Consider the following 25,084-nt stretch of genomic DNA (forward strand, 5'->3'; position numbering starts at 1 on the left):
GATGCTGTCAGCTCCAGCAGGTCCACCTTCTTTGCTGCAGCGTATCCTGCCCCTCCTGCAACCTGCTGTTGAGAACCGCTGCTCGTCCATCCCTGTTACGCGCAGTAGCAATAAAGAACGTGCTACGTTTGACCATCACTCCTGCTGGTACACTGGATTTTGTTCATTCTTTGAACTGAAATGACTTGCCAATCTGAGAGGCCTCAGAACAAGTTAATTTTAAACCTGAGTTCCTTTTTCTTTGACAACGCAGCCTTAAAAACATCAGTCAGGAAGAAAGAGAAACATCTGCATTGATTTTGATTGTTTAATACTCAAGAGTGAAAAAGTGTAAAATCACAAAGCTTATACCACCACACAAACGCAGTTTCATTGCAAACGACCAAAACACAAGCTGCCTGCAGAGTCTCACATAGCTAACATCAACAAACCCTGTTTCAACATCCCTACTGTCTTTTAAACACCTGCTAATCACAAACATCAGTCAATAGTTCTAGGTCTCTCATACATCTTTCTTTATGCTCTATATTATATCTGTTTTCTAGACCAGTGGTTTACACATTTAGAAAAGAGTGCCCCAGTTCTGATCTATCTCAGCATATAAATATATATATTTTTACCCTCAAAATTAGTAATTATATCTTAAAAGCATTTGGTTGAATCCAAACTCAGCAAAGTTCATCTTACTTGTGTTTAATGAAAAGCACAACTTATATGAGTAAGCTTCAGAAGTGCATGCTGACCAAGGTTATATCACCAATCCTTTCAGCCTCAGGCTATAATACTCACGCACAAAGTGATTATACAGGGTGAGTTAGTACATTAGGCAGCAGGTTATATTTGCTTTTACTAGTAGCGCATGTACCTACGGCCCCAGCTCTGCCTATGCAGCCACTGGGACTGCAGAACGTGATTGTCCACCTCACCACACTGTGCTGCCGGAAGGTAGTGTTACCAAAGCTATCGTTATGTCCAAATGTCTCAGATTAATGAGAGTTAAATGGAAAATGGGCTGCTTATAAAAATGTTTTTAAAACTTGTACCCTTTTTTCGGAACATGTCTGTGTTTTCAAAGCAGCCTGAAAGTATTTGTGCAAAAGCACCAAAGTATTGATGAACAGGAACGGTTCACATCTTCTAATGTTACGTTAATGCACATTTCCAGTTCCCTGCAATAAACTAACTTTCCAACAGCTGATGAAAATCCTGATCTTAAATGGAACTAAAATAAGTACACAGAATAAATTTTCCCTCCAGACAATCAATCAATAACGCAGAAATAAATGTTGGTATACGCTGCTACATCTGACAGTGATGTCTACAGGAATTTTTAAAGAGCTGCTCTTGCCTCAGTGGAAACAATACAGATATTTTTCCTCCTGCAATACTAAGGACATCTTCATGTTATGATTCACTCGCTCCTTACTGCTTTATTCCATCATCTGACACTATAATCCTCGGAGCAGGTGAAGATAAACATATAGAGTGTCAGTATGGTTGTTCCTAAGGCGAATGTCCATCAAAGATCCACGAGGTATCAATAAATAGGCTCGACCGTATAAGCAGCTTTTTTGTTGGTCAGAAAATGTATTTCCTGCAGATATTCTTATATCTATTTTACAGATGATTGCTTAACTTTCAACTTACAACCAAACTTTCAGAAAACTAACACTAACATTTTTCTGACTCTGGTGCTTATTACAGACCCAATTCCTGTTTTTACGCAAATATTAAATACTTCAAGTACAAAGTTTGAGTACTTACAGTTAGGCATCTAGCTGGAAAAATCTGGCTTATATAGGATGACTTAAATAAGCACAGATTTGTAACCATTTTTAAAAAGCTAAGGAAACTTATCAACTAAGGAAACAAATAGTATGGGATGATATTAGAGGTATGACTGTTAATAACACCGTATTTATAAATGGAAGCAAAAGATCTTTTATGAGTACATATGAATAATTTTTAAAAATATTATCCACTATGCTGAGTGGTATAAATCAGCTTAGCATACAGGCCTTTGGTGCTTTGGCACAACTCGGTTTCCTGCTCATTTTCCAGCTGGTCATTACCCTTCCTAGTTCAAAGAATGATTTCACAGTACGTAACTGGAGAATATCTGATCCTGATCTACGCTGGTACTCACACTGCTGTACTCATACAAAGTCAGGAAAACATACAGAAAATTTTGCAATGCAGACAAACCTCATGAATTAATCTTTGGAACGCTGGTAACAGCTTTAATATACTTTGTACAGTTTCAAGCTTGGTAACGAAGGCACACAGCAATGAATTAATCTGCCCCATATCTGAAACAGCAGACGTTATCATAGCTTTGCATTTGCATTATAAAGTAGCAGTCAGTTTTGAAAAATCTAGCTTCTGTTAATAATAAGTAAACTGAAGAGTGAATAGGCATGCCAGACTAAAATGATTCAACTGGATCCTAATTTGGGTTAGCACACACAAAACTATGCTTACATAACCACAGGAAAGAAATTCAGAGGGGAAAGGCTACCAGATGGCACAAGGCAGCCAGCCGGGCACAGGTGTGGCTCCACTGCAGAAAAGTGCGAGTGAGGGAGTGTGCGTAAAAATAGCAGCTTCTCATTTGTGTATCTTATTTCCTGTATGTGCCCAGAATCGTATCTTCTTACCCCACTGACAAATATATTTGGGCTGCTATTTTTGCTTTTGCTAGCACTGCACAGTTTAGTATAGTTACTGGAGCTGGCTTCCGATCTGGACCTTGAAGTCACTGACTTATAATTGTAAAGCTGAATAACAGCCTTCATTTAGCCACCTGTGCAGTACAAGTGAAATCAGGGGATTTTCAAATGATGTAAGTGAATATAAACTTTGGCCTGAGAAAAACATGACAACCAGAAAAAAAAAAAAAAAAAAAAGGAACATTCAAATCTCAGGTTGGGTTTGCAGGGCTAGTAATTGGAAAGGGCATTTTGTCATTTGTACACAAAGAAAGGATGGCCTGGAAATTATTTGACACACAGTGAACACAGAACCAATCAATGCAATTTTACAAGTTTTCTTTGGAGTAAAACACATATTAGCTAACTCCTCTGTGTTAAGGAATAATGTATTATGTAATGTTTGACACTGCACACTTAACCTTATTAGCAATACCTAATATCAAGGTAACACTATATCCCAAAATAATGAGTTGAACTTATTAATGTGTATGGCCACTGAAGCTGTAAAGAGTTGTTCTGCTTACTTTAGTGAAACTAGTATCTAGCCTATTTTTTTAATTTGCTTTCTTTTTAAATATTTTAAATGCATTACACTCTAAACGCAGAATCATTATTCCTCACAATGAATATTGTAAGGAATTCTTGCTTCAGTGTTACCCCTTTTCTCTTTACATTTCATTTTAACTATATAAATAGCATAATTTTTGTCAATTCTTGCTATGCATGGTTTCATCCTATAGAGCTGTATTTAGTTTTTAATAGCTGTAATAACTGTATCTTTTCTTAAAATGTTTTCATTAGGTATTGCACATAAGCACATGGACATGGAACTGAAAATCAGCTACCTACCACTCTCATTAGTCTTATATTCTGTTATGTTTGTGGTTAGTAGCTTGAGATTTAAACAGAACTGCTGAGTATTTTAGTATCTAAATACAATACAGTATTTAAAAAAAAATGAAAAAATCCTATTCAAACATATACTTGTTGATTAACCTGCTATAAAACAAACAAAAATATAATCTTTGAATTCCCCAGTAGAAAATTCCTGTCTCTATGGGTAGAAAAATCTGAAGTTATTGGAAACAGATCTCTGAGGAAAAGCATACTGATAGCATGATTTCTCCCTAAAATAAATTTTTTAATGAAATGAAGTGTGCTCAATAGGTAGAGGCTTAGATTCAATACTTCAGTCCACTATTAGTACCTAAATAGTTTGAGTGTCTCCCTACCTGCTTATTTTTTCTTTTTTTTTAAAAAAAAAGATAATCAGAAATCTGTATAAACAAATTACTAGGTAGTTTTCATTAAAAAGTCCTTTCAGAACCACTGTCCATCATTATCATCATCTTCTTCCTCCTCACGGTCCAAATAGAGAAGGGCAATTTTCTTTTCATCAGAAATAACTGACCGTTGGTCTACCATTCTTTGCAATTGTACAGTTTTATCAAAAAATGATTTTTCCACTGCCTTTTCACCATGATCTTGGGAAAAACTGGAGAGAACATAACCTCCTCTGTTAGTTTCATTTTCTACAATCTGGTCACCTTCAGCTGTAACCTGTGATTGACTAACAGAAGGGTCTTGCACATCGGATACGAGGACTGTTGCTTGTTCTCCACCTGCCACTGTAGATACTCCACCCATATTGGAAACATCCATTTGAAAAGTAAAAGATGTTTCCTTGGATCCTAATTTAATGTGCTTTACCGATCTACTGCTCTCAGATGACTCTTCTGTTTGTGAAAGATCTTCCAGCATTTCAGAAACAGGCTCTCTAAAGATTACTTGCTCAGTGTGAGTTTCTACAGGACTTATTTTAATGTGCCTCAAGGACCTATTAACATCCAAGCTTCCTTCATTCTCAGAAGGACGTTCTCCTTTGTCAAAGAGCTCTGGAGTTTCAGAAAGGGAGCCCTGATATATGATTTGTTCAGTAGTTTTAACTCCCCTTTGACCTAGTCTAATGTGCTTTATCGAACTTTCTGAAAGAATCTGGTCTCCCGATTCCCGGATTTCTATGTGCTCTGAAACGGGCCCTTGGTAGATGATCTGTTCAGTTGTCATAAACTCTTTGGGACCTAACTGAATGTGCCTTACTGAACTTTCTGTCTGTGAAAAGCCTCCAGTATCACTGACTTCCACTTTACCAGAGATTGGTCCTTCAAAGATAACTTGCTCAGTATGAATCTCTTTTGGACCTAATCTAAAGTGTCTTACTGATCTGTTGACATCCACAAACCCTTCCGTCTGAGAAAGATTCCCTGAGCTATTGAGCTCCAGAGAGTCTGAAACAGGTCCTTCAAAAGCGACTTCTTCAGTTACTTGCCTTGATCCTACTGTGACACGTCTTGTGGACCTGTTAAAGTCTGTTGAAAACGTCTGCTGAGAAAGATTTCCAGATTCTATTTCCTCTACAGTGGTAGTAACAGGGCCTCTATAAATTATTTCTTCTGTGGTTTGGATTTCTTTAGGACCCAGTTTAAAATGCCTGACAGACCTGCTAATCTCTGATGATCCTTCTGTATGAACAAGATCTTCTGTACTCCTGAGCTCTGAAGTTTCAGAATGAGGCCCTTCATATACAATCTGCTCAATTTTCTGTACTTCTGCTGGACCAATCTTAATTTGCCTTATGGATTTGCTCCTGTCGGTTGATTCTGGTGAGTGAGAGACTTCTCCAAAATCTGCAGTTTCCAAAACCGAACCATCATAAATAACTTGTTCAGTGGCATGATACCCTGTGCCACCACTCCTTCTCATTGTGGATGAGCTATAGACTTCTTGATTAGCCAGAGGAGTGTATTTATCACTGCCTGAAGAAACATCTATTCCTATATTGCTTTTATCATCAACAACTCTCTCTGAGCTCTCTTTTTTCAGGGAATGGAATGGTATCTGCTTGTCACCTGCAATTACTTCATCAAGCTGAGCTACATCGAACTCATCAGTATTAAGGGTCTGTGACAGACTGACTTCAGCAACAATTGTCACCAAGCCACCATCCTCCGTTTGATCAACTTTTTTGATATCAAATTCTAAGTTACTGGAGTCAGCTTGATTTTCTTTTGTTAATGCAGACAGCTCCTCTTTCACACTTTCTGGCAGACTGCCCTCCAACTGCTCCAAAGCCTCTTTCAGTTGATGCTTAGGGTCCTTAGTTTCCTTTGATAAAAGACCCTTTATTGAAGTCTGAAATTCATGGGGTATTTTAATTTCTTTTTCAATAACAATGGATTCAACATGAGACGTTTCAGCTTTTGGATGTTCTTCTTTTAAAATATGGGCACTTGCTTCCTCTCCTACCACTTGATATGTTACGTCCGGAGAGGCTGCACCTTCGTCTCTCTTACCTTGTGTGCCTTGCAAAAATTCATCTTGCCAAGAATACTTAATAGTTGATTCTTCTTCTATATGAATTTGCCCATATAGTGAGTCATCGCCTTTTTCATGAATAATAGGATGATCATCAGGAACAGATACAAAATATTTCTGTTCGATAGGTGACTCGTCTCCCCCAGTTACTTCTTCCACATGAGTATAACTCTCATGGCGTTGTTTCTTCTTTTTAAGATCTTCATACGTAGACGTTATGATTTGTTCCTCCTCATCACCATAATGCTTTTCTGTTTCAGGGAATGTATCTTCCACTTCCTCTACTTCAAAAGGTGTTGAAAAATCAGTCCTTTCATCAGCGGCATAATCTAGTGGCTCCTCTACAATCTCAACATTAACAGACACTTTCTTTTCACCCTCGCTTCCTTTCAGGCCATGATGTACTGTATCTTCTATCTCCTCTTTGGAAGGAGTTCCCTCAACACCCTCTCGAATCACTTTTTTAACATCCTGGCTTGATAAACCTCCAAGATCAACTGCATCAGAAATGTCTATGCTTTCTTGAACTTGAGACTGTACTGTGATCTCAGTCTTTATTTTCCCATCATCTGGCTGTTCTTTCTTACTGAAATAAGTCACTTTTGTGTCTGATGGTATTTGTGAACTAGAAGACTGCGTAAAACTTTTAAGAATATCAGCAACAATATTTTCTGCTATGTTTTCAGTTGACAGAGACCCCATTTTATGACTTCTGTCACTAATTCTCTCTTCATCTTTCAGACTGGATTCTGCTTCTGAAACAGTCACTCTGTGAATTTCAACAGGTTTAGTCACATGCTCATCTGTTTCTCTTGCTGTGTAAGTTTTAAAACCTTGCAACCTTATGTCTTTGCTTTTATTCTGAGATACTTCGTCAGGAGCAGGCATTTCAGAACTGATGGGCATCTCAGTGACTTCTCTGTTTCTTGATTCCAAGGTCACATTTGTATCTTTTCTGGTTGATTCACTTTTCAAAGTTCTTGCATTAGGAATATCACCCCCTGTTACCTTCTGGCTAATCACTTCCTCACGGACATATTTTTTCTGCTCTATCCCCGTTTTAGCCTCAGTCTTCTTTCCAAAATTAACACTTCTGTTTTCCATAAAAGGTTTCTCATCCATTTTCTTTTTCTCCAGTACACTATCTTTCTCCTCCTTTGTTTGTTTTTCTAGTTTATCTTCTTCTTTCAACAGAATCTTTTTTTCTTCAGCTGGCTGGCTGCCTCCTCTTTTTTCTTTTAGTGAGGTCCGAGTTTCAGTTATGGTTTCTTCATATTTAGATGATTTGGTGAAGCTTGGTTTTGTCCTTATACTTTCAGCAATCCCTGGCTTTGTGTCAACTTTGTGGTCCTTGTTTGATTTTTCAGTGTGTGCTGATTCTTTTGAAAAAGATACTGCGGATGAAGTTGTAACTTCAGTTTTCTTTGTTTCTGGAAATGTTTTTTGCTGCATTTCAGTCTTTTTCCAGCTACTGTAGGCTGGAGTAAATGTTCTCATTTCTCTGTGGTCTGTCACAAACCTTTCATCCTTTTTAACAGTTGTGGAAGGATGATATATTGAACCAAACACATCTCTTCCAAAAGATTTTCCACTAGCTGTTGTCTGTGATCCAGCCTGTGTTGACTGAGCTGAATAACGTGCAGAGCTGCTAATATTTGTCATTGGTATTCTGTGTCTTGTATCAGTGCTTCTGATAGCTGGAAAGGCTTTCTTTTTATTTCTTTCTTGATAAGTGGAATGAATATCGGTGTAGTTATATGAAGTGTTTATAACATCTGCAAACAGGACATAGATGAGCAAAAGTTAAAATAATGGCTTGTATTTGAAAATAATGTACCATAACTTACATAAAACGTGGCATGAACTATGAAATATTATTTTAGACTAAGATCTGGAAAAAAGCAATGTCTCTTCATTTTCAGTGCAGCTTTGGATAGGCATTTCTGTAGGTTTTACATGAATTATATTAAAACTGAAAGCAAAGCTTTTTACTAAGTAGCAAATACTTGCTAATTTTAATCCATTGTGAGCTACTAGCTATTATGGTATTTACTTAAGAATTACACCTTTCACATTTCTATTAATGTTCATTTACCTTTACAACTTATTATTAAATAATATATGCTAAATATCCTAGGCTTGGTTGGTTTTCTGCTTCTTTAGTCAAAGTGGCCTGAAGTTTCTCAGTTCCTTCTGAGAATTAATGGCACCTTGGATGTGAAAAACACCTACTACCATATGCTGGAAATCGAAAATACAAATACAACTCTTCATAGCCACAAGATACAACAAGGGAGAGGAACAAAGAATCTCTTAGGGTATATCCATACAAGTTAATCAAATAGACCAGGAATCATTCCCTGGCTCTAAGACCAACTAGCATTGCACAACTCAAGTCTCTTACTCCTGAAAGAGTACCACATCTACACTGACTTTGGTGAGTGCTTTCTGGTCTAGATCAAAACTATGCCAGGGACAGTGCTAACAATTTAACAGCATAGGCAATTCTATGCCAGTGTTTCAGCCCTGACCCCAGCCCTGTTTAATTTATTACTACACAGTCTTCAAATCTCTTCCAGAGCTACATTCTAGGATAGTCTGATGATTTTAAGATCATACACTGCTAAACTCCGGGGTATTATCCAGACTAATTCTGTTATTAGTGAGAATGGCCATAGCAATCAGATCAAAGGTCCATCTCATCTAGCATCCTGATTACAGTGACCAACAATAGGTACATATGGAAGAGCATAAGAACAGGGAAAGTAAATAGTGATACTTCCCTGGTATACTCTCACAGCCTCCAGAGATTTGCAGCTCCTAAGACAGAAATGGTATCTTAATGTTGAATAAATCTTTGAATTTTCTTTCATTACTCTGTTAAATTTTCTCTTTAAACCCATGTAAACTTTTAACATTTGCAACATTTTGTGGCAATGAATGCCATTATTTTAACTACGTTCTATTAAATACCTCTTGCTCTTTAGCTTGAAACTTTCCTAAGAATTCCAACTATCCCCAGGTTCTTGCACTAGAAGAGATATGAAACATCACTCCCTATTTACCTTCTCCACCTGAGTCATGATTTTCTGAACTTCTGTCATATAGTATAGTACTACCTTGACTTAAAAATACTCAAACTTGAAAACAACTCAATATTCACTTTGCAGGACATTGGTAAAAAAAAGTATGCTTCAGAAATACTATAGCACAAGAGTTTCCAGTTATATTTAATTTAACATTCATTTTTTAATGTTCATTTCTTACCTTGAGGGATTTTCTCTAAATGCTCATCTGTACATGTAATAATCCACTGGTTGCTCTCCCCTTCTAACAAAGCTCTGCAAAACACAGAAAAGGCATTCAATTAAATTAATGGGAAAAACAGCCATAATATCTAAAATTTATAAGTCTTGCAAACTGAAACAATCATCATGCAGTTGGGGCTGATCCTGAGTGCTTTTATTACTCCTTATTTTTATTAGTGGGAGCGTGAAATCTTCAGCATCTTTCAGACTCTTAGTTTTCCAAGTCCAGGTCTTGAGAAGAGTATAATAAACTTACAGTAGGTTATAGCAGCAGAAACAGTACAGTTTTAGATCAAATCTTCCAAATTAGTCAATATGCTGCTTCCTGACATTGACAAGGTCCACGGATTTGCGCTATTGAAAAATACAAACTAGCAAATTTTTCCAGAATTATGATCTTGTGACAGAGTCAGGAGAAAATAAAACCAAGCAAAACTTAACAAACATTCAGGAATATTTTCTCAGAGAAACACAAGCAGATTTTTTATAAAGAAAAGGCAAAAATGAGAAAATATTAACAAACAAACAGTCAGTGGCTTTTCTGCTGCTAATATAGTAAAAAGTGTTGTTGCAGTGTGGTATAGTAAGGAATTCTTACACCCAGGATTCCTAAGTCCTATCCTATAATATTTTCAAAGGAAAATGGAAGGAAAGTATTACTTCTGCTGTCAAATGCACTGGCTAGTGCTGGAGGAAAAAGTTTTGAATATGCTAAACTAACTATTCTCAGTTCTCATTCAAGCTGAAATCAATGCAACATATTTTACAATAAAGAATGAGGGAAAATTCTTTGTGATAGCAACTACTTGTTCTTTTAATGGACATCTCTGTTTCTCCCCTCTGTTCTTCAGCCTGCCATTCGTCTTCTCTTGCGCTGCCTCTGTAATAGCTTCCATAGTTCCAGGAAGCCACCACTGCCACAGGATTATCCTGGTCAAAGCTTGCTTGTATTGAATGACCTAGACATCATGCTACCTCAGCAGCAGTTTATCAGAAATGGACAGGACACTTATTCTGCTTACCTTCGCTTTAACAAAATTTTATAACCCACAAGCAAAAGACCCTGAATAAAAGATTCAGCAACAAGCAACAATTGTTGATCATGTGCTTCACAATTTTGTCTACTATCTGTTCTCAGGGTGCTAATGGACAGAACGGAGTTGGTTAAGTTGCTTCCTCTGTGCCAGGGACATGCATTAGCTGTTCCTGGAGACATGTTCTCTACATGGCATGTATGAACTAAGACAACTCCTCACCTCTAGACCAACCTGACATCAGCCACAGACTAGTTCAATTCCTGCATAACTTACTACCCAACCTTTTTTTGCTTTCTACAACGGTGAAGAATACTTCAGAAGTACAGTTCCCATAGAGATTAGCACCACTAAGGGATAAAACACTTTCAACAGTAATTGCTCTATGTTAAGAATATCCAGATAGGCACACGACATGCTTTTGTCCCCCTGGGGAAGAAAACAAAAGGGCTTTAAGTACATTCTCTAGAGTCGCCACACAAAATGAAATTGTTGACTTCTGTATGCCAAATACAGAAGGCAGATACCACAGTGACATCTTACTCACTCCTACAATTTCTAGATACAGTGATCCAATAAGCCTGGACCTCAGAATTTCAGTTAAATTCTTTGTGTGCATTCTTCTCTCCTGCTGTCCATATGTTTGTTTTATCCAACATGAAATATGTCCAGCTGTACTTCAAGGGAGGGGAGGGGGAAAAAAGAAAAAAAAAAAAAGAATTTGTCCCTATTTCTAGGGGTGTGAGCTATCTCCCCCCAAAACGCACTAAACTCTGCAGCATTCCTGGTACAACCATGGCAGGTTCTTTAAATATGCAACTGAATGCTATAATCAGTACAGAAACTTTGGTGTTTTTATATTCAGTTCTACTAGCAAGATAACTGTTTCATCAATTCCAGTTTTGGAAATACCAGATGTTTTGCATTGATAACATACAGCTGCAACATAAAAGTTGTCATGAGTGAGGCTGGAGGATTATGATAGCTGAAGCTTCCGAGTCCCTAGTGGGGAGCTGAAAGCAATTTAAGATTGTGGGATAAACACATTTCGTGGGCACTTCTGTCAAAACGAACAACAATACAGACATTTTAAATGTCACCTGTAGATTTCACATTTTATACAACTGATCACTTGGGACATTTCATACTTCTTTTGGTTTCTGACTACATCTAGATTCAGTAGGACAATGCTACATCAGCAAGTATCATTTATAAGGTTTTCTTTGCAACCACAGATTTGCCTAGATTCAGAAGAAAAGCCAGGTTAGAATTACCTAACATGTTAACAGCTCACTTTCCCCCTTGGTACAGGCTCAGATGAATACCTTTACTTTTATTTTGTTAGTCAAATTCAATCCTAGGATAAACTTTATTAGGAAAAATCAAAAGTAAATGCTACTTGACTTTGTCGAAGTTAAGAGAAGCTTGGCTGGAATGAGATCACTTCAACACATCTAAAAATCGTTTCCAAGGCCAAACATCTCATCTGATGACGCAACTGCCAAGCAAATTGCTCTGACAGACAGGTGCCAGAGAGGCTGATGCTGACGCTAGAAAAACATATCAAGAAGTTGGCACTGAAAGTGTTAACCGTGACGAAGGAAATTAGGAATGTGGGTAGTTTGACTACGGATTTTTGGCTGCTGTTAAAACAACAGTTGTTCAGTTGCTGGAGCAACGTATGAAGTCACTAAAAATAAGTTCCAAGAGGTAACTGTATATGGCAAAGGGCAATAGCAGACAGAAAAGCCGGATCTGAACTATTACTACTGAAAATATGCTGTACTTGAAAACAAAAGGCAAAACTTCATGAATCCTCTATAAAACTGGACAGTGAATTGGTGTTTTAACGCACACCGTTCATAAGGTACTTCCACAACCTTACAAGGTAAACAAGAAAATGTTAAACTGACTTTGGCTTAATCAATTAGCACAGGAAACTGCAGCGTAATGTACTGAGCACTCGCCTGGAAGCCAGCAAACTCAGGTTCTGTTCCGGGTGTGACAATAGCTTAAAGCTTCACTTCAGGCAAGTCATTTTACTTCTCTTCCTCTATGTCCTTTTCTAATCTTAATTATTTAAGCCATAAGCTCTTCATGGTAAGAACTATTTGTACTATGCATTTAAACAACCTGCAGAATAGGGTATCGGTCTCAGCTGCATGAACTCTAAGTATTCAGAGTAATATCAAAAAACATTTCTCAAAGCACCATTCTCTTATAAAGAAACCGTGTCAGACGGTTCCTTTTCAGGAAGGAACCGTCCCTTCTGGGACCTTTCCAGAAATCAGATCCCAAATGACATACCCACACTGTCCTAAGGCTTAGTTTAAATGTTGTCAGAAAAAATTCCAACTGCAGCATTAATTCATCTCATTATTAGAGTCATTTATCTAATGTTAGCAGCTATGGGCTAGTGGACCTGGAACCTTGCTGTGTGCTGCATGATAATAGAAGTAACCAGAACTTGAAGGTCCCCAAAAGCAGGTGCATGAGATAAACTGGTTGGGATGGGTAGAGAGAAGTTACCAAAACTGAAAGGATGCAGTGCAAATGTTACCACGGTCATTCATATACAGCAGTAATTTGTTCCGTCTCAGTTACAGAAACCTAAAACCTCAGATGGGGCACTTAGCCAACAGCCTCTAACAATTCAGCCTCTCTATTTTGGGTATGTGGGAAAGAAGTGGAACGGAGGAAGCACTTTTAGGGGGAAAGGCTGCTCCAGCACATCTTTTTTCCATCATGGCATGGGAGGACAAGAAGTGTGTGAAGGAAAGCAGGTAACTGCACAATAAGTGCCTTGGATGTAAAAACTGCTGAATGTTCTCCAGGAAAGAAAAGAAAGACAGGAACGATGACATACTGGATGGTACAAGTATAAGCAGGAAAAAGTAAGTCTGACTGGAAAAACTACAGTAAGTAGCTGAGAAAGCCTAAATGCTGGTTTCTTGAGAGGAAGACAAGTGGAAAGGTTTAGGATAAGCATTGGTGGAGGAAACCAACTTAAGAAGGGTTGGAAAGTAGGTCTGACAGGCATAGCAAGAGGTCCTGAAAATGAACAAGACCAGAAAGATGCTTTGTAGGCTCTGGGAAGCAGCTGCTTCAGAATACAGGGCAGTAACCTAGAACACCTGCATGACACTAGGATTTCAAGGTAAAACCTTTTACTTTTGAACAACAACATAGGTTAGTGAGGGCAGAAAAATATTCGTCCTAAGACAGAGGCTCTGGGCATCCTCTGATATTTGAAGATAAGGAACTTCTGGCAGTTGGGGGAAAAAGGCTTGATGCTAACGCTGATCCTAGGCAGATTTTCCATCTGCTTCTGAGAGTCTTAATGGTGAATAGTTCACCATTTCTTTTTGGAAATCAAACTAGGCATAGTTTGAGCTTTTGTGGTTTTGCAGGTTTCCAGCATCACAGAAGAAAACTGCGAGGTACTTGATAAATATTTACTTCAGGACTGGAGAAAAAGGACTGCAATGAAGGCTTCTACGAGGTACAACTTCATAAAGCCACATAAGACACATATTTCACTTCCTGAGTGAGTCTCAGCTCCCAAAGCAGGAAGGGTGGGCAGAATCAGAGAGGAAGTATGCTTGGTCCTTGGGGAAGGGTGTTCCTTGCAGCAATAATCCTTCTTGCCAGTTCAGGAGCAACGTTTACTAGTGGAAGAAACTGGCCTTAAATCAGGATCTGTAGGAGTTGTAAAACAAAGGCAAAATACAGGGTGGGAGGTGCAAAGGAAGCTCCATGGAAAGAAGTTGGCCAGACACCGCATCCTTAGCCTACAATGCCAGGAGGAGAAGAGGTGCCAGTGCCCTCATGGAAACTTCTCAATGGAAAGTTCCAAATGCTGAACTTGAGTGTGTATAGGCACCTCTGGCTCCCTATAAGTATAAGCAAGGGTACGTGCCAGTATCCTTCCTGAAGATGAACTGAAGCTGGCTTCACATGCCCTGGTTATCACAGATAAAAAAGCCTGACAAATAAAACTGGATACAAAAGAGAACATCAGCAGTCCAGAACTCTCTTACTGAACAGCTTATTAACTGGATCCATACTGCTCCCCTCCCATAGCAGTGTTGATAAAGGCTACCCAGTAGGGAAGGCATTATACTTTCAATTGAAGAGAGAATGAGAAGGGAAGAGGGAAAAATATAATATGTGTGTGTGGGGGGGGGAAATCAAAACAATCACTTCTTCACTTCTGAGATTTTAAAAGGACATTTTTGCAGCCATTACAGAGCCTGTTTTCTGACATGTAGGAAAGGCCACTTCTCTGTTTTCATCTCTAGATCTTCTTCAGTGAGTAGATGCTCATTTGTCCACTGAAATCTGCCTTGCCAAGGCAATCAGTTATACTGACAAGTTGCATTCTCTAAACAGATGAAGAAACCCTACAGGTTCAGGAAGTATCTTAATCGGACAATGAACACATGCTGCAGGTGATGCCAAATTGTTCCCTTCTCATTAACAAGGGCTGGGAATCCTTAGACCAACCAATAATGCTATAGATAATCAGTGATATGGCCTCTGGAGGAGTTCCAGGATCAACTGGGCTAACAAGTTTTTACAGAGCAGAAACACTGATGGTTCACTTATTAGCTAAGAATGTGTTAAAACAACTAAATATCTGAGCATCATCATTCCTACTTCTGGGTGAATACCGATTGTTAAAGCAATTATGAAACTTCTGTTACTGTGAAAGTAACATTTACAGATGAATGAACTAAGGGAAAGGTTAAATGACAACATAAAAAGTTGACATCGGAGCTAGGATTAATTTCAGAAGTATCATATGGTTTAGCAAAGGTAACAGAATTAACACACACACACATAAGGATCACTGCTGGCTGCCTTTTCCAGGGTCTGTTTCTTCCACTAGTGATACTCCAAACATTACCAGCTTTCCAACATTACCTGTTTCCTGATTTCCTGACTGATCTCCTCCCTTCCAGAAGCCAGACTCACTCACTCTTTCCTAGCTGTACAACTCAACTTAGCAAGTTTCTTTACACAGAGCAGAACTCTTTATAAAAAGTAACCAAATATCACACAGTGGTGTCTAACTTCACAGCAACTTGAATCTGAAAAATCCAAGGTCTGGGACCTCCCTTGGTACATGTCATGCAGTTTCTTACACATTGCTCCCATTATACATAAAGCATATATACAAATATATATGTGTGTGTGTGTGTGTGTATATATATATATATATGTATATGTGTATATATATTTGTATATATATATAAGCACTGGCCATTAGAAGTTCTGTATTTAGGTCATGATATATATGTTTAAATACCATGCTTTCAACCTCCTGGTCATCATAACATACAACTCTGGGCATTTTGCATGGGCCCTCTTTGCTCTTTGATGGGCTACAGACACACTTTGCTCATTGGTCTATTACCAGCTTGCCCATTAGCTGCTCTTTCAAGCTCCTCACACTTTCAACAGTACAACTACAATTAAATTTCATATATTTTAGTGTATCACTTTCATCTGTGCATTTCAACCATAACTGAGATGGTGCCATCTTTATGCAGACTTAGGTGCTTATTGGTTCATAGCAACATTACACAATGTCTACAGGGCACAAAAGCACGTATCATACATAACTTGTAGCCACACTGTGTGTTTACACAGGTTGAGTATGAATAATGCACACTATGTAAACAAGATAATGAATATCTGAGACATGCTCCTTGAAAGTAGGCTGATATTAAACTTCTGCAGATTATTGCTTTGCTCAGTAAGAATTGCACTCCTCTGTATTTGAAGATCAGTATCTCTGTGACATTTATTGAAAATACTGTGCTAGTTGTAGAAAAAACATAATCTTTACAATAAAAGTAGTATCCATCTCTAATCCATAAACTTTATTCCTATTTTTCCTCTTCTGAGTCACTTTTACACCATGTGCCAACTGATACATCCTGCTTCTTCAGACAGCAGAATTACTCTGGCTTTTGAACCGCACAACTAGCAAGTGGCTAGAGACATATACAGTACCAAGGATTTATTAGCAGAGATGTTGTATGTTGACATCTCAAACCCAGACACGTTTTCATAACAAAACAAGGACAGAGAGAAAGCTAGGATTTATCAAATAGAGTTTTCTGTTATCTTCCTGTTATTCTACAACTGAAACAAAACAAGAATGGGGAACTCACTACTTACATCAGTGCCATAAGTGGACACTAAGCAACACAGTCAAACAACGAAAAGTGGCCTGTAAGCTGACAGATGGCAACTACACTACTTCATGTTTTACTAATTACAGTTTAGAGATACAGGCTCCTCAGCTTGTATTTAAATAGCGTATCAACAATTTACATCAACGTGATATCAACATGACCGGGACTAAAAAGGTTTCTTAAGTACCAATATATTTGTGCAAAGTTAAAAGGATTTTATGGATAATACTGGCTTCTCTAACATGTTGGAATAAGGGCATTTTACAATTCTTACAGCCTCCCCAGAGATCTCTGAGAACCATCCTGTATTAACAGCCTTTTGAAGGGGTGTGTCTTCCTTTCACAGACAGCACAGTCGAGCACAGGATGGCTTGGTGACCCAAGGTCACAGAACAAGCCAAGAGCAAGCTAAGAACTGATATGAGAAGTCCACTCACTCTGTTCAAACAAACAAGATGGAATCTTGATCTGAGACCCTAAGAGTAGCTGTCTACATTTTAAAATGCTGGAAAAGGATGAATGGGGTTCCCATGTCTGTAAAAAGTGATTTAAATTTTCCTATCATTAGACAGCTCAGTGTGATTGAAATTCTTACCTGTAAGTTTCAATTTCAAGGATGAGGCCTGCTTTCACTTGCAGTAGTTCTTGATAGTCCTTTAGGTAATCTGTGATCGACATGGTCAGGAACTGCTTTTCTTCTTCTAGGGCATCGATTATCCGCTAAAGAGAAATACTGCTTTTTAGTTTTGAAGAAACAAAAAAGTCACACTTGAATGCCTAACAACTTACAAATTTTAATTAATAAAATCTGAAAGAACAATAAATCAACACATTCTATCACTTCAGTAAACAGAACAAAACTGCTCCAGGACCTCCCCCATATACAACCTGTAATACACTGTTGCTGAAGCAGATTTTTATGCTAAGATTTCATTTTATGCCTTGTTAAGCTAGTTAAATATTTAAGCAAAACCCATTCAGATGCCCTGTACACGAGTCCTCAATATGCACAACAAGAAAAACACACTCCTTTATAAATGCGACTTTAATGTGGCTCATTTTGTCATTTTAAAGGCTCAGATGTACATGTTTTAAATCCTACTTGAGATGTTCATGAATTCTAGCGGTTGCTTTGCCACAGGAACATGGCCTGCTTCTATTCGTCAGCGTTTTCAGTTCTGTAGACACGTGGGGCCAAGTCGGTTTTGGATTCTAGCATCTAGGGATATTCATCCTGCCTAGACGGTGAATGACAAACCTCCACAGGCCCCTTCCAGCCCAGTTTTCTACAGTGTTTGGATACCTGCTTTGTTGTCCTCACCTAGCTTTGTCCTGCCTGCTACTCAGAAGATACAGCAGTGGTTGCTCATTTTCATCTTGAGAAATTTAACTGTGCATAAGTTTGTACCTTTATGGGGGAGAGGGGGGAAATACTAGGCAGTTTATACAGCTCTTTATAAATGACTGGGGAGCAGCACTGCCGAGATGAGGGTAAGACCTGCCCACCTTTTCCTTAACAAGCTGTGGAAATGTAGCAAGGGATTGATGATCACAAAAATACCATAGTCCAAAGTCATCTAAATGTGAAAGTACACTGAAACACTAGACGGACGTTTGAGCACCGAATAACTGTACACAACAGCAAAAGCAAGGTCATGCAACAGAACATTAAGATCCGATTTAGACCAAGACAACTGACTCTCCTGCAATCAAAAAAAAAACATAACAGAATGTAAGTGCCTTAATCCCCGGTGTTACCTCTCACATGAAGGGCAAATTCGCAGCTCCAGAAAATAAGCCCTCCCCAGCTAACGGAGAGGCCTTTGTTCAGCACAGACTCAGAACTGGAAGTATCAGAGTTACCTCCCCAGCGCTGTCCTTAACGGCTTCCTCTCCACGGAGAGGATCTACGAACCCACACCAATCCTCCCCAGCTGGCAGACTGATACCAACCAACATGCTCGAGATCAGGCCTTCCTCCGGAGGCTAAGGCAGCAGAAGCGATATCTCAGCAAAGGCCTGTTTCTGCTTTGTTCACATCACTCTGCAAGGCCACAAAACTGTCGTTTACAGAGCAAAACCTCACACACGTACAACGCTGAAGGAATTCATGACAACATGTTTTCTGTTGCATCTTAACAAATGCTTTGTGATACACTGGAAAAATCAAGGCACTGATAGCCTAGTTTTCAAAAATTCAAAATACATCATTCTTACGCAGCAGGAGTTCAAGTATCACAGTATGGACAACAGCACAAAACCTAAGCTACAGCAGGGGACTCTCCAGGTTGGTATCAACCAATGTGATATTTAAGGTTTTTCTTTTAAATAAGAATAAAAAGAGAGCACTATGAAGGAAGCTGCTTGTATTTGCTTTGATATATAGGTGTGTATATCCCTCTATATAATACACATGTTCATCTGTTCCTTCCTTTGCACTTGCAGCTGTTGCTATACAATTAAGCTGATATCCAGGTATTCATGAAGACCCCCATTTTATGGCAAAAGACAAATCACATGTGCATGTCTGCAACAGCACTATCAACTATCCAAAAGACTTATCCAGACTACAGCGGAGGTAACATCTTGTATTGCCACGTAGTATGGCAAGCCGAACCACTGACCTTTAACAACTCTGAGGCAACAGTCCTATTCAAGAACTGACACGATGGAAAATCCCAAGACGAGAAGGGAAGAAGAAAAGTGCCAGGCCCTGCTTTTAAAAGAAACAGGCTAAGAAGAATGGACAGGGTGTTGCCAAGACCAGAGACTTGGCAAAAGGGGCAAAAGACAAAAAAAAGACAGGATTTCTATGGGACCAACCCCTAAAGGATTCCAAAAGGTGGTAAGAACTCTGATGCCAAGCATGAAGTGACTCAGGTGTTTGTTGTCTCCCCATCAAACATACGAATTTCTTAAACTGACACTAAAGCGCATATATGCATGCATATGTTAAGAAGAGTTTCACAGTCACATGTCTTGCCACAGTCACAGAAAAATCTATAGAATGAATCTGTACACTGGACTAAACAAGGTAGTGGAGCTCTAAAAGACTCAGGATGTTCATCCCTATCTTAAGACATACGAACTTTAGTCCCTTTAGATCTCTAAGGTCTAAAGTCTGATTGAAGAATCAGACTTTGAAAAGTTACCTAGATGTCATCCACTGGATTTGGAAAGCACGTGGCATCCAAAAGCCTGAGTTAAATACAGTATCCCGATGATTACCATAAGGGGATGCAGAACTCAGCCAGCTGTGTAATATTTCCAAAGGAATTCATTCCACCAGGGCAGACGTTGTATAGACTGGATGGCAGACGGCCACCCATACAGCCCTCCAGTTACTGACATTTAAACATAATGCAGAGGACAACTGGTTTTAAGTCCCATTTCCAAGCATGCTGAAAAGGTATATACACCACTTTGGCAAAGTTCAGCAGATTAGAAGCTGACAAACTTCCATCTTCTAAAAGGTGACCTGTACTGTTGCATCCATGTTTTCCCTGCACAGGAGTCTCCTCAAAGGGATTAGCTTGGAAAGATTTGTTTCTCATCCACATCAACCCCACCACCACCCAAAACAAACAAAAAAACCCCAACGAAGTTCCACTACCACGGAATAGAAGTGATTTTCTCATCCTGCAGATGTTCCCTACTGGCCAGCAAGAGGAAATTTTAGAAGGGCAATGGGGGGAAAAGAACGTACGCGGCTGTCCAGGCTGTACTTGCTCAGGGAATAAAGACAGGACTCCAGGCTCCGGCACTTTGCACCTGGTACTATTTATCGATCCTACAGTTTATTCAGAGGGACACTCTGACACTGTGCTTAGCTGGCTGGAAACTAGTACCAAAAAATGCATGCGACATATTGGTATTAAATGTTAATTAGGCAAGATGATTTCTACTTCTTTGGAGCTCACAGCCCCATTGACCAGATATGGGAACCAATCCTAAACCCACTGGATTAGTGAAAAATTTCTGCTTGCTGTCAAACAAGCAGGATGAGCCATGGCCTTTTTTTACAACCAAAAACCACAGGGCTTTCTGCTGCTGTCATTCTGCTGCCACTCAGCTCACTGAGTTTTTGCACAAGTATTGTCACACCACACAGCTAGAGGAACAGAAGTAAGAGACAACAGATCTACTGAGTTTATCCCTCAGCACGCAGGACCAGTGAAAAACTTCCCCACAATATATGATCTGGAGCTTGCTTGGTTCAGTCTAATTACAACTGCAAACAGATATTTCTATTTAACACTGCCCAAAGCTTTAGTGAGCATGGGGACGGTGCAGGAGACAAAGATGGACATATAAGGCGACTGCATGATATACGGAAAACATGAATAAATCTAACTGTATAAGTGTCCATTGCAGCTGCAATAACAATAATCACTTGACTTAAATCTGTACATACATATCATTGCTACGTGACACTTTGAAATAAACAAACATGCAAGAGATGCTTTTTAAAGAGCCCATGCTAAACATATTTTCACCAATAAAAGAAACAATGAGGAAAAAAAAATCAGAAGAACAAAACCTCAAGGATTTGCTTCTACACTTTCTGTAGTTTTTCTTTCTGGATGTGAATGAAAATCATTTCTTGCTCATGTGAAATAGACTGGCCATTAGAAAAGATCTTTTCCAAATTTGAACAGTTTAAATATGGAGCCATCTAGAAGTAATAAACCTTATGGTTATGATTTAACTTACACCAGAACTTAAATATTACCTAGATATATATTCAAAGATGAGATTGTTCAGATGTTTTCAAGTTGGATATTAAAGCATTATAAATTTTTTTTTAGACAGTTTTATAGACAGTTAGGAGGAAGCATTTTGGAAAAGAAAGGAACTTTAAATATTGGTAGGCATATGTACATTTATATAAATTTAGACTCCTTAAAAATAAAAACAAGAAAAAGAAAGGGTTTTTTTCTCTTTGCTTTTTCACAGGGTTTTGACTGATGGATAGATTTAATTAGTGAGGGATTTACATGTAACATCTTCTTCTGAAACTTTGGATATGTTTATGTATACGTTCAGAAGAAGAATAAATTGGCTTGTCAAGAATCAAAAAATGTTGACTTAAAAGTCCTTCTGATTACTTCTTACATACCTAACCTGCCTCAGCTCACAGCAATTTGCAAACTACACAACTTGCAAACAATCTACGAATTTACGGAGACCAGACACGCGGCGACAGGTCCCGGTCCATCCCCGATGGCCGGCATCTCCCTAACCTACCGCCGCTGTCGCGCACAATGTGGCTATGAACACAGCAGGCTCAGCCCAACCGGGAGCTCCAGCAGAGTGTGAATAAAGGTCTAACAACGAACAAAAGAAACGCTGCGCTCAGGAAACGGAGCCACGGCCTGGATGAGCTAATACGCGCTCTCCCCTCTAAATCTGATGAACGAATACTCTGCTGTCCCAGCGTATCTGTCCACACACGGCACCAAACGTGACTCCGGCAGCAAGTTCTCAGCTACAGATGCTGCGATAACCCTCTGTTTAAAAACATCAACCATCTTAACGTCCACCTCAAACAGATACTGGCCACCTACACCGTTAAAGTTTGATTTTGAAAGATTCCCACACAGTAATGAGCGTCCTGCCTTCGAAAGGCTAGAAGTTTCCCCGTCCACACCGGGGCCCGTCAGCTCTTCTCCAGGCCCAAGGCACACAGAAGTAGCGTGCATCGGGCAGGGAGAAACCCCAGTCCATCCGTCCACCGCCAGCCTCCGGCTAGAAGGCAAGCGCCATGTCCACAGCGGGGTCCCCGGCAGGGACGGCACCGCGTCCCCGCGCCGGCTCGCCCGGGGAGCTCCGGCTCCTCTTGCCGGGGACAAGCTGGGAAGGGGGCACCTGCCACCCAGAAGATGTCCCCAGGGTCGCCGCCCACCACCCTGCCCGGCCAGCTGCCCCTGAACAGCACTGCGGGTCTCGCGAGGACCCCCTGCGTCCCCAGGAGAGGAGGTGGCCTCACCTCCTCCTCCGTGGCACCAAGCTCTTGCCTGGCCACCTGCTCCTCCATCCCGCCCAGGGCCAGAGGGAGCCTTCGGGGGAGCTGGGGCACTTTCCACGGCGGTGGAGGGAGCAGGAGCGATGGGGCTGAGGCCTGAGGGAGCGGGGTGCGGGGTCGACCAGGCCTGAGGTAACCGGGGGGGGAACCGGGGCCTGAGGTAACCGGGGACACGGGGGGGGGGGGGGGGGGGGGGAACCGGGGCCTGAGGTAACCAGGAGGGAACCGGGGGTGGAAACCGGGGCCTGAGGTAACCGGAGGGGAACCGGAGCCTGAGGTAACCGAGGGCACTGGAGGGGAACCGGGGCCTGAGGTAGCCCAGGGCGCCGGGAGGCGGGGGGGGAACCGTGCCCGGAGCTAACCCGGGGCAACATCCCATCCGAGTACGGCCCAGGACCGACACGGGCGGCCGGGGGGGACACAGCCCGGGGCGGGGGGGGGGGGGGGGGGGAGCGCCCACGCGAGCCCCGGCAGGGCGGGAAGGGAGCGGCGCGGCCGGCGGGTGCCGGGCGGCCGCCGCGCACCTGGTACTGCTCCAGCTCGGCGCCGTGGCGGTCCTGCAGGGCGAGCAGCTCCCGCTCCAGGCGCTCGCGCAGCCCGCACAGCTCCCGGCCCTGGCGGTGCAGGTCCTCCAGGTGCTGCCGGCACTGCCGGCTCTCGGCCCGCAGCAGCTCCAGGCTCTCCTGGCTCCGCTGCGCCTCCTGCTCCTGCAGCGCCTGGATCTGCTCCTGGTAGCGCAGCAGGGTCTCCTGGCAGCTCTGGCCGAGCAGCAGCTCGTAGGTCTCCTCCAGCTCCTCCAGGCTCAGCCCGGCCAGGGGCGGCGGCAGGGCGGCCAGGTCCACCCGCAGCTCCCGCACCGCCACCGCCTCCCGCCGCTGCCGCTCCGCCAGGTGCCCGTGCTCGGCCCGCAGCCGCTCCAGCAGCTCCTCCAGGGCGGCGCACTCGCCCCGCAGCCGCTCCAGCAGCTGCCGCTGCGCCGCCAGCTCGGGCTCCAGGCGCCGCCGCGCCGCCAGCACCTCGGCGCCCAGCAGCCGCAGCTGCTCCAGCTCCCGCCGCAGCCCGTCGCGCTCCAGCTCCGCGTCCAGCTTGGCCCGCGTCAGCTCGTCCAGCTGCACGCGCAGCACGGCCAGCTCCTGCTCGGGCACCCGCAGCCCCACCAGCTCCTGCCGCCGCAGCTCCGCCAGCTCCCGCGCCAGAAAGCGGTTCTCCTCCTCCAGCTCCCGCACGCGGGCCACGAAGAGCCGCAGCCGGGAGTTGAGCTCCTGCAGCTCCCTCTTCTCGTCCCATCCCGCCTCCCAGCGCCGCCACATCTTGCCCGGCCTGGAGGTCGCCGCCGCCCGGGCGCTGCGCAGCTGCCGCCTGCCCGCGGGGCTCTGCGCGGCGCCGCCGCCCGCGGGGCGCTGCCGCCCGCCCGGCCCGGCCCGGCCCCCGCCGCCAAGCGCCGCCCGCGCCGCCGCCGCTGCCCTGCGGCGCCCTCTGCCGGACGCGGCGTCGCACTGCAGCGCTGCCCGGCCGCCGGCGGGGCTCTGCGCCCGGGGGGATGTTTACTCCTTTTGGGACGCGCTGCGTGGCCTCACTGTACCCTGGCTGGGCTTAAATCAGTGCAAAGTGCCCAACGCCATTTTTAAAAGCCACTTTTAAGTCGAGGCAGTCGACCGAAACGCTACCAGCTTCGAGCTCGTGTCGCGGCTCAAACAAGCTCCGCACGGCTGCAGAGCATCCCGGGCGCAGCGGGAGCGCCGGCCGCCAGCTCGTCCGCGGGCCTGGTTCTCCTCGGCCTTATTCTGCACCATATATGGGCTGGATCCTGCAGAGGACTTCCACTGACTGCCCTGGAACTGGCTCCACACGAGCTGCTCGGCGAGGAGGCAGCGAAGCCTCGCGCCCTGCGTTATCTACCAAATTAGAGAAAAAGACGAGGGGTGACTCATTTCAACCCTTTCCGTCTCACCAGGCACTCTGTCTCTGTCTGTCTCTCTCTCGCGCACGTGCACGCACACATTTATGTTTCCCCGAGTGCTGCAGCACTGGGGGTTTTGCAAAGATCCGCCGCTTTGCATGCGCGCAGGAAGGCAGCTTTACCCAGTCCCACCTCGGTGTTCAGTCCCCAGGGCTGCCCCAAACTGGGCTCGCCCTGAGAAGCTGCGGGCGCCTGGGACCAGCTCTCCAGCCCCAGGACCGGGGCACGGCCGTCCCGCACCGGCCAGCCCCCGGTGCTGCGCCCCATTCTCCGCCCTCCTCCACCCCCCGAAACCTGTCTCCTCGGCAGCACGTCTTCCCGCGAGAAAGGCCAAATTCTGACTGCCGCTTTGCTCTCTGCTGAGTAAGTGTCCCTTTAATCTCAATAAAGCCTCCAGGATTTGAGCTCAACCAACACAGATAAATCATTGGCTTTGGCCTAAAAGTCAGCCAATTTAGCCTTGGC

At 42.5% G+C, this 25,084-nt stretch overlaps 1 protein-coding gene and 1 long non-coding RNA gene across 2 annotated transcripts; one reads left to right on the forward strand and one right to left on the reverse strand.

The window, feature by feature from the left end:
* Window positions 1-293: 293 nt before the first annotated feature.
* Window positions 294-24,088, reverse strand: SYNM (synemin). Its single transcript, XM_064517914.1, has 4 exons — window positions 23,184-24,088; window positions 17,230-17,354; window positions 9,354-9,427; window positions 294-7,861 (listed from the first exon to the last, which is right to left on the reverse strand). Exons 1-4 carry the CDS (start codon window positions 23,967-23,969, stop codon window positions 4,032-4,034), a joined length of 4,815 nt encoding a protein of 1,604 aa, XP_064373984.1. The 5' UTR covers window positions 23,970-24,088; the 3' UTR covers window positions 294-4,031.
* On the forward strand, window positions 11,390-19,995 carry LOC135329421 (uncharacterized). The gene is made up of 3 exons (XR_010390923.1): window positions 11,390-13,322; window positions 13,839-13,930; window positions 19,080-19,995. It is a non-coding gene; the product is annotated as an uncharacterized LOC135329421 (long non-coding RNA).
* Window positions 24,089-25,084: the final 996 nt, after the last annotated feature.

The sequence above is a fragment of the Dromaius novaehollandiae genome, chromosome 10 (assembly GCF_036370855.1).
Source record: "Dromaius novaehollandiae isolate bDroNov1 chromosome 10, bDroNov1.hap1, whole genome shotgun sequence".
In the NCBI taxonomy this organism is placed as follows: Eukaryota; Metazoa; Chordata; class Aves; order Casuariiformes; family Dromaiidae; genus Dromaius; species Dromaius novaehollandiae.

Bases quoted from the DNA above. Each gene is read 5' to 3' on its own strand.
- SYNM (XM_064517914.1), bottom strand. From the start codon at position 23,969: ATGTGGCGGCGCTGGGAGGCGGGATGGGACGAGAAGAGGGAGCTGCAG. The intron at 17,355-23,183 runs GTGCGCGGCGGC...ATTTCTCTTTAG, and splicing joins CCGAGCTGGAGCAGTACCAG to CGGATAATCGATGCCCTAGA. The intron at 9,428-17,229 runs GTAAGAATTTCA...TGTGTTTTGCAG, and splicing joins CTTGAAATTGAAACTTACAG to AGCTTTGTTAGAAGGGGAGA.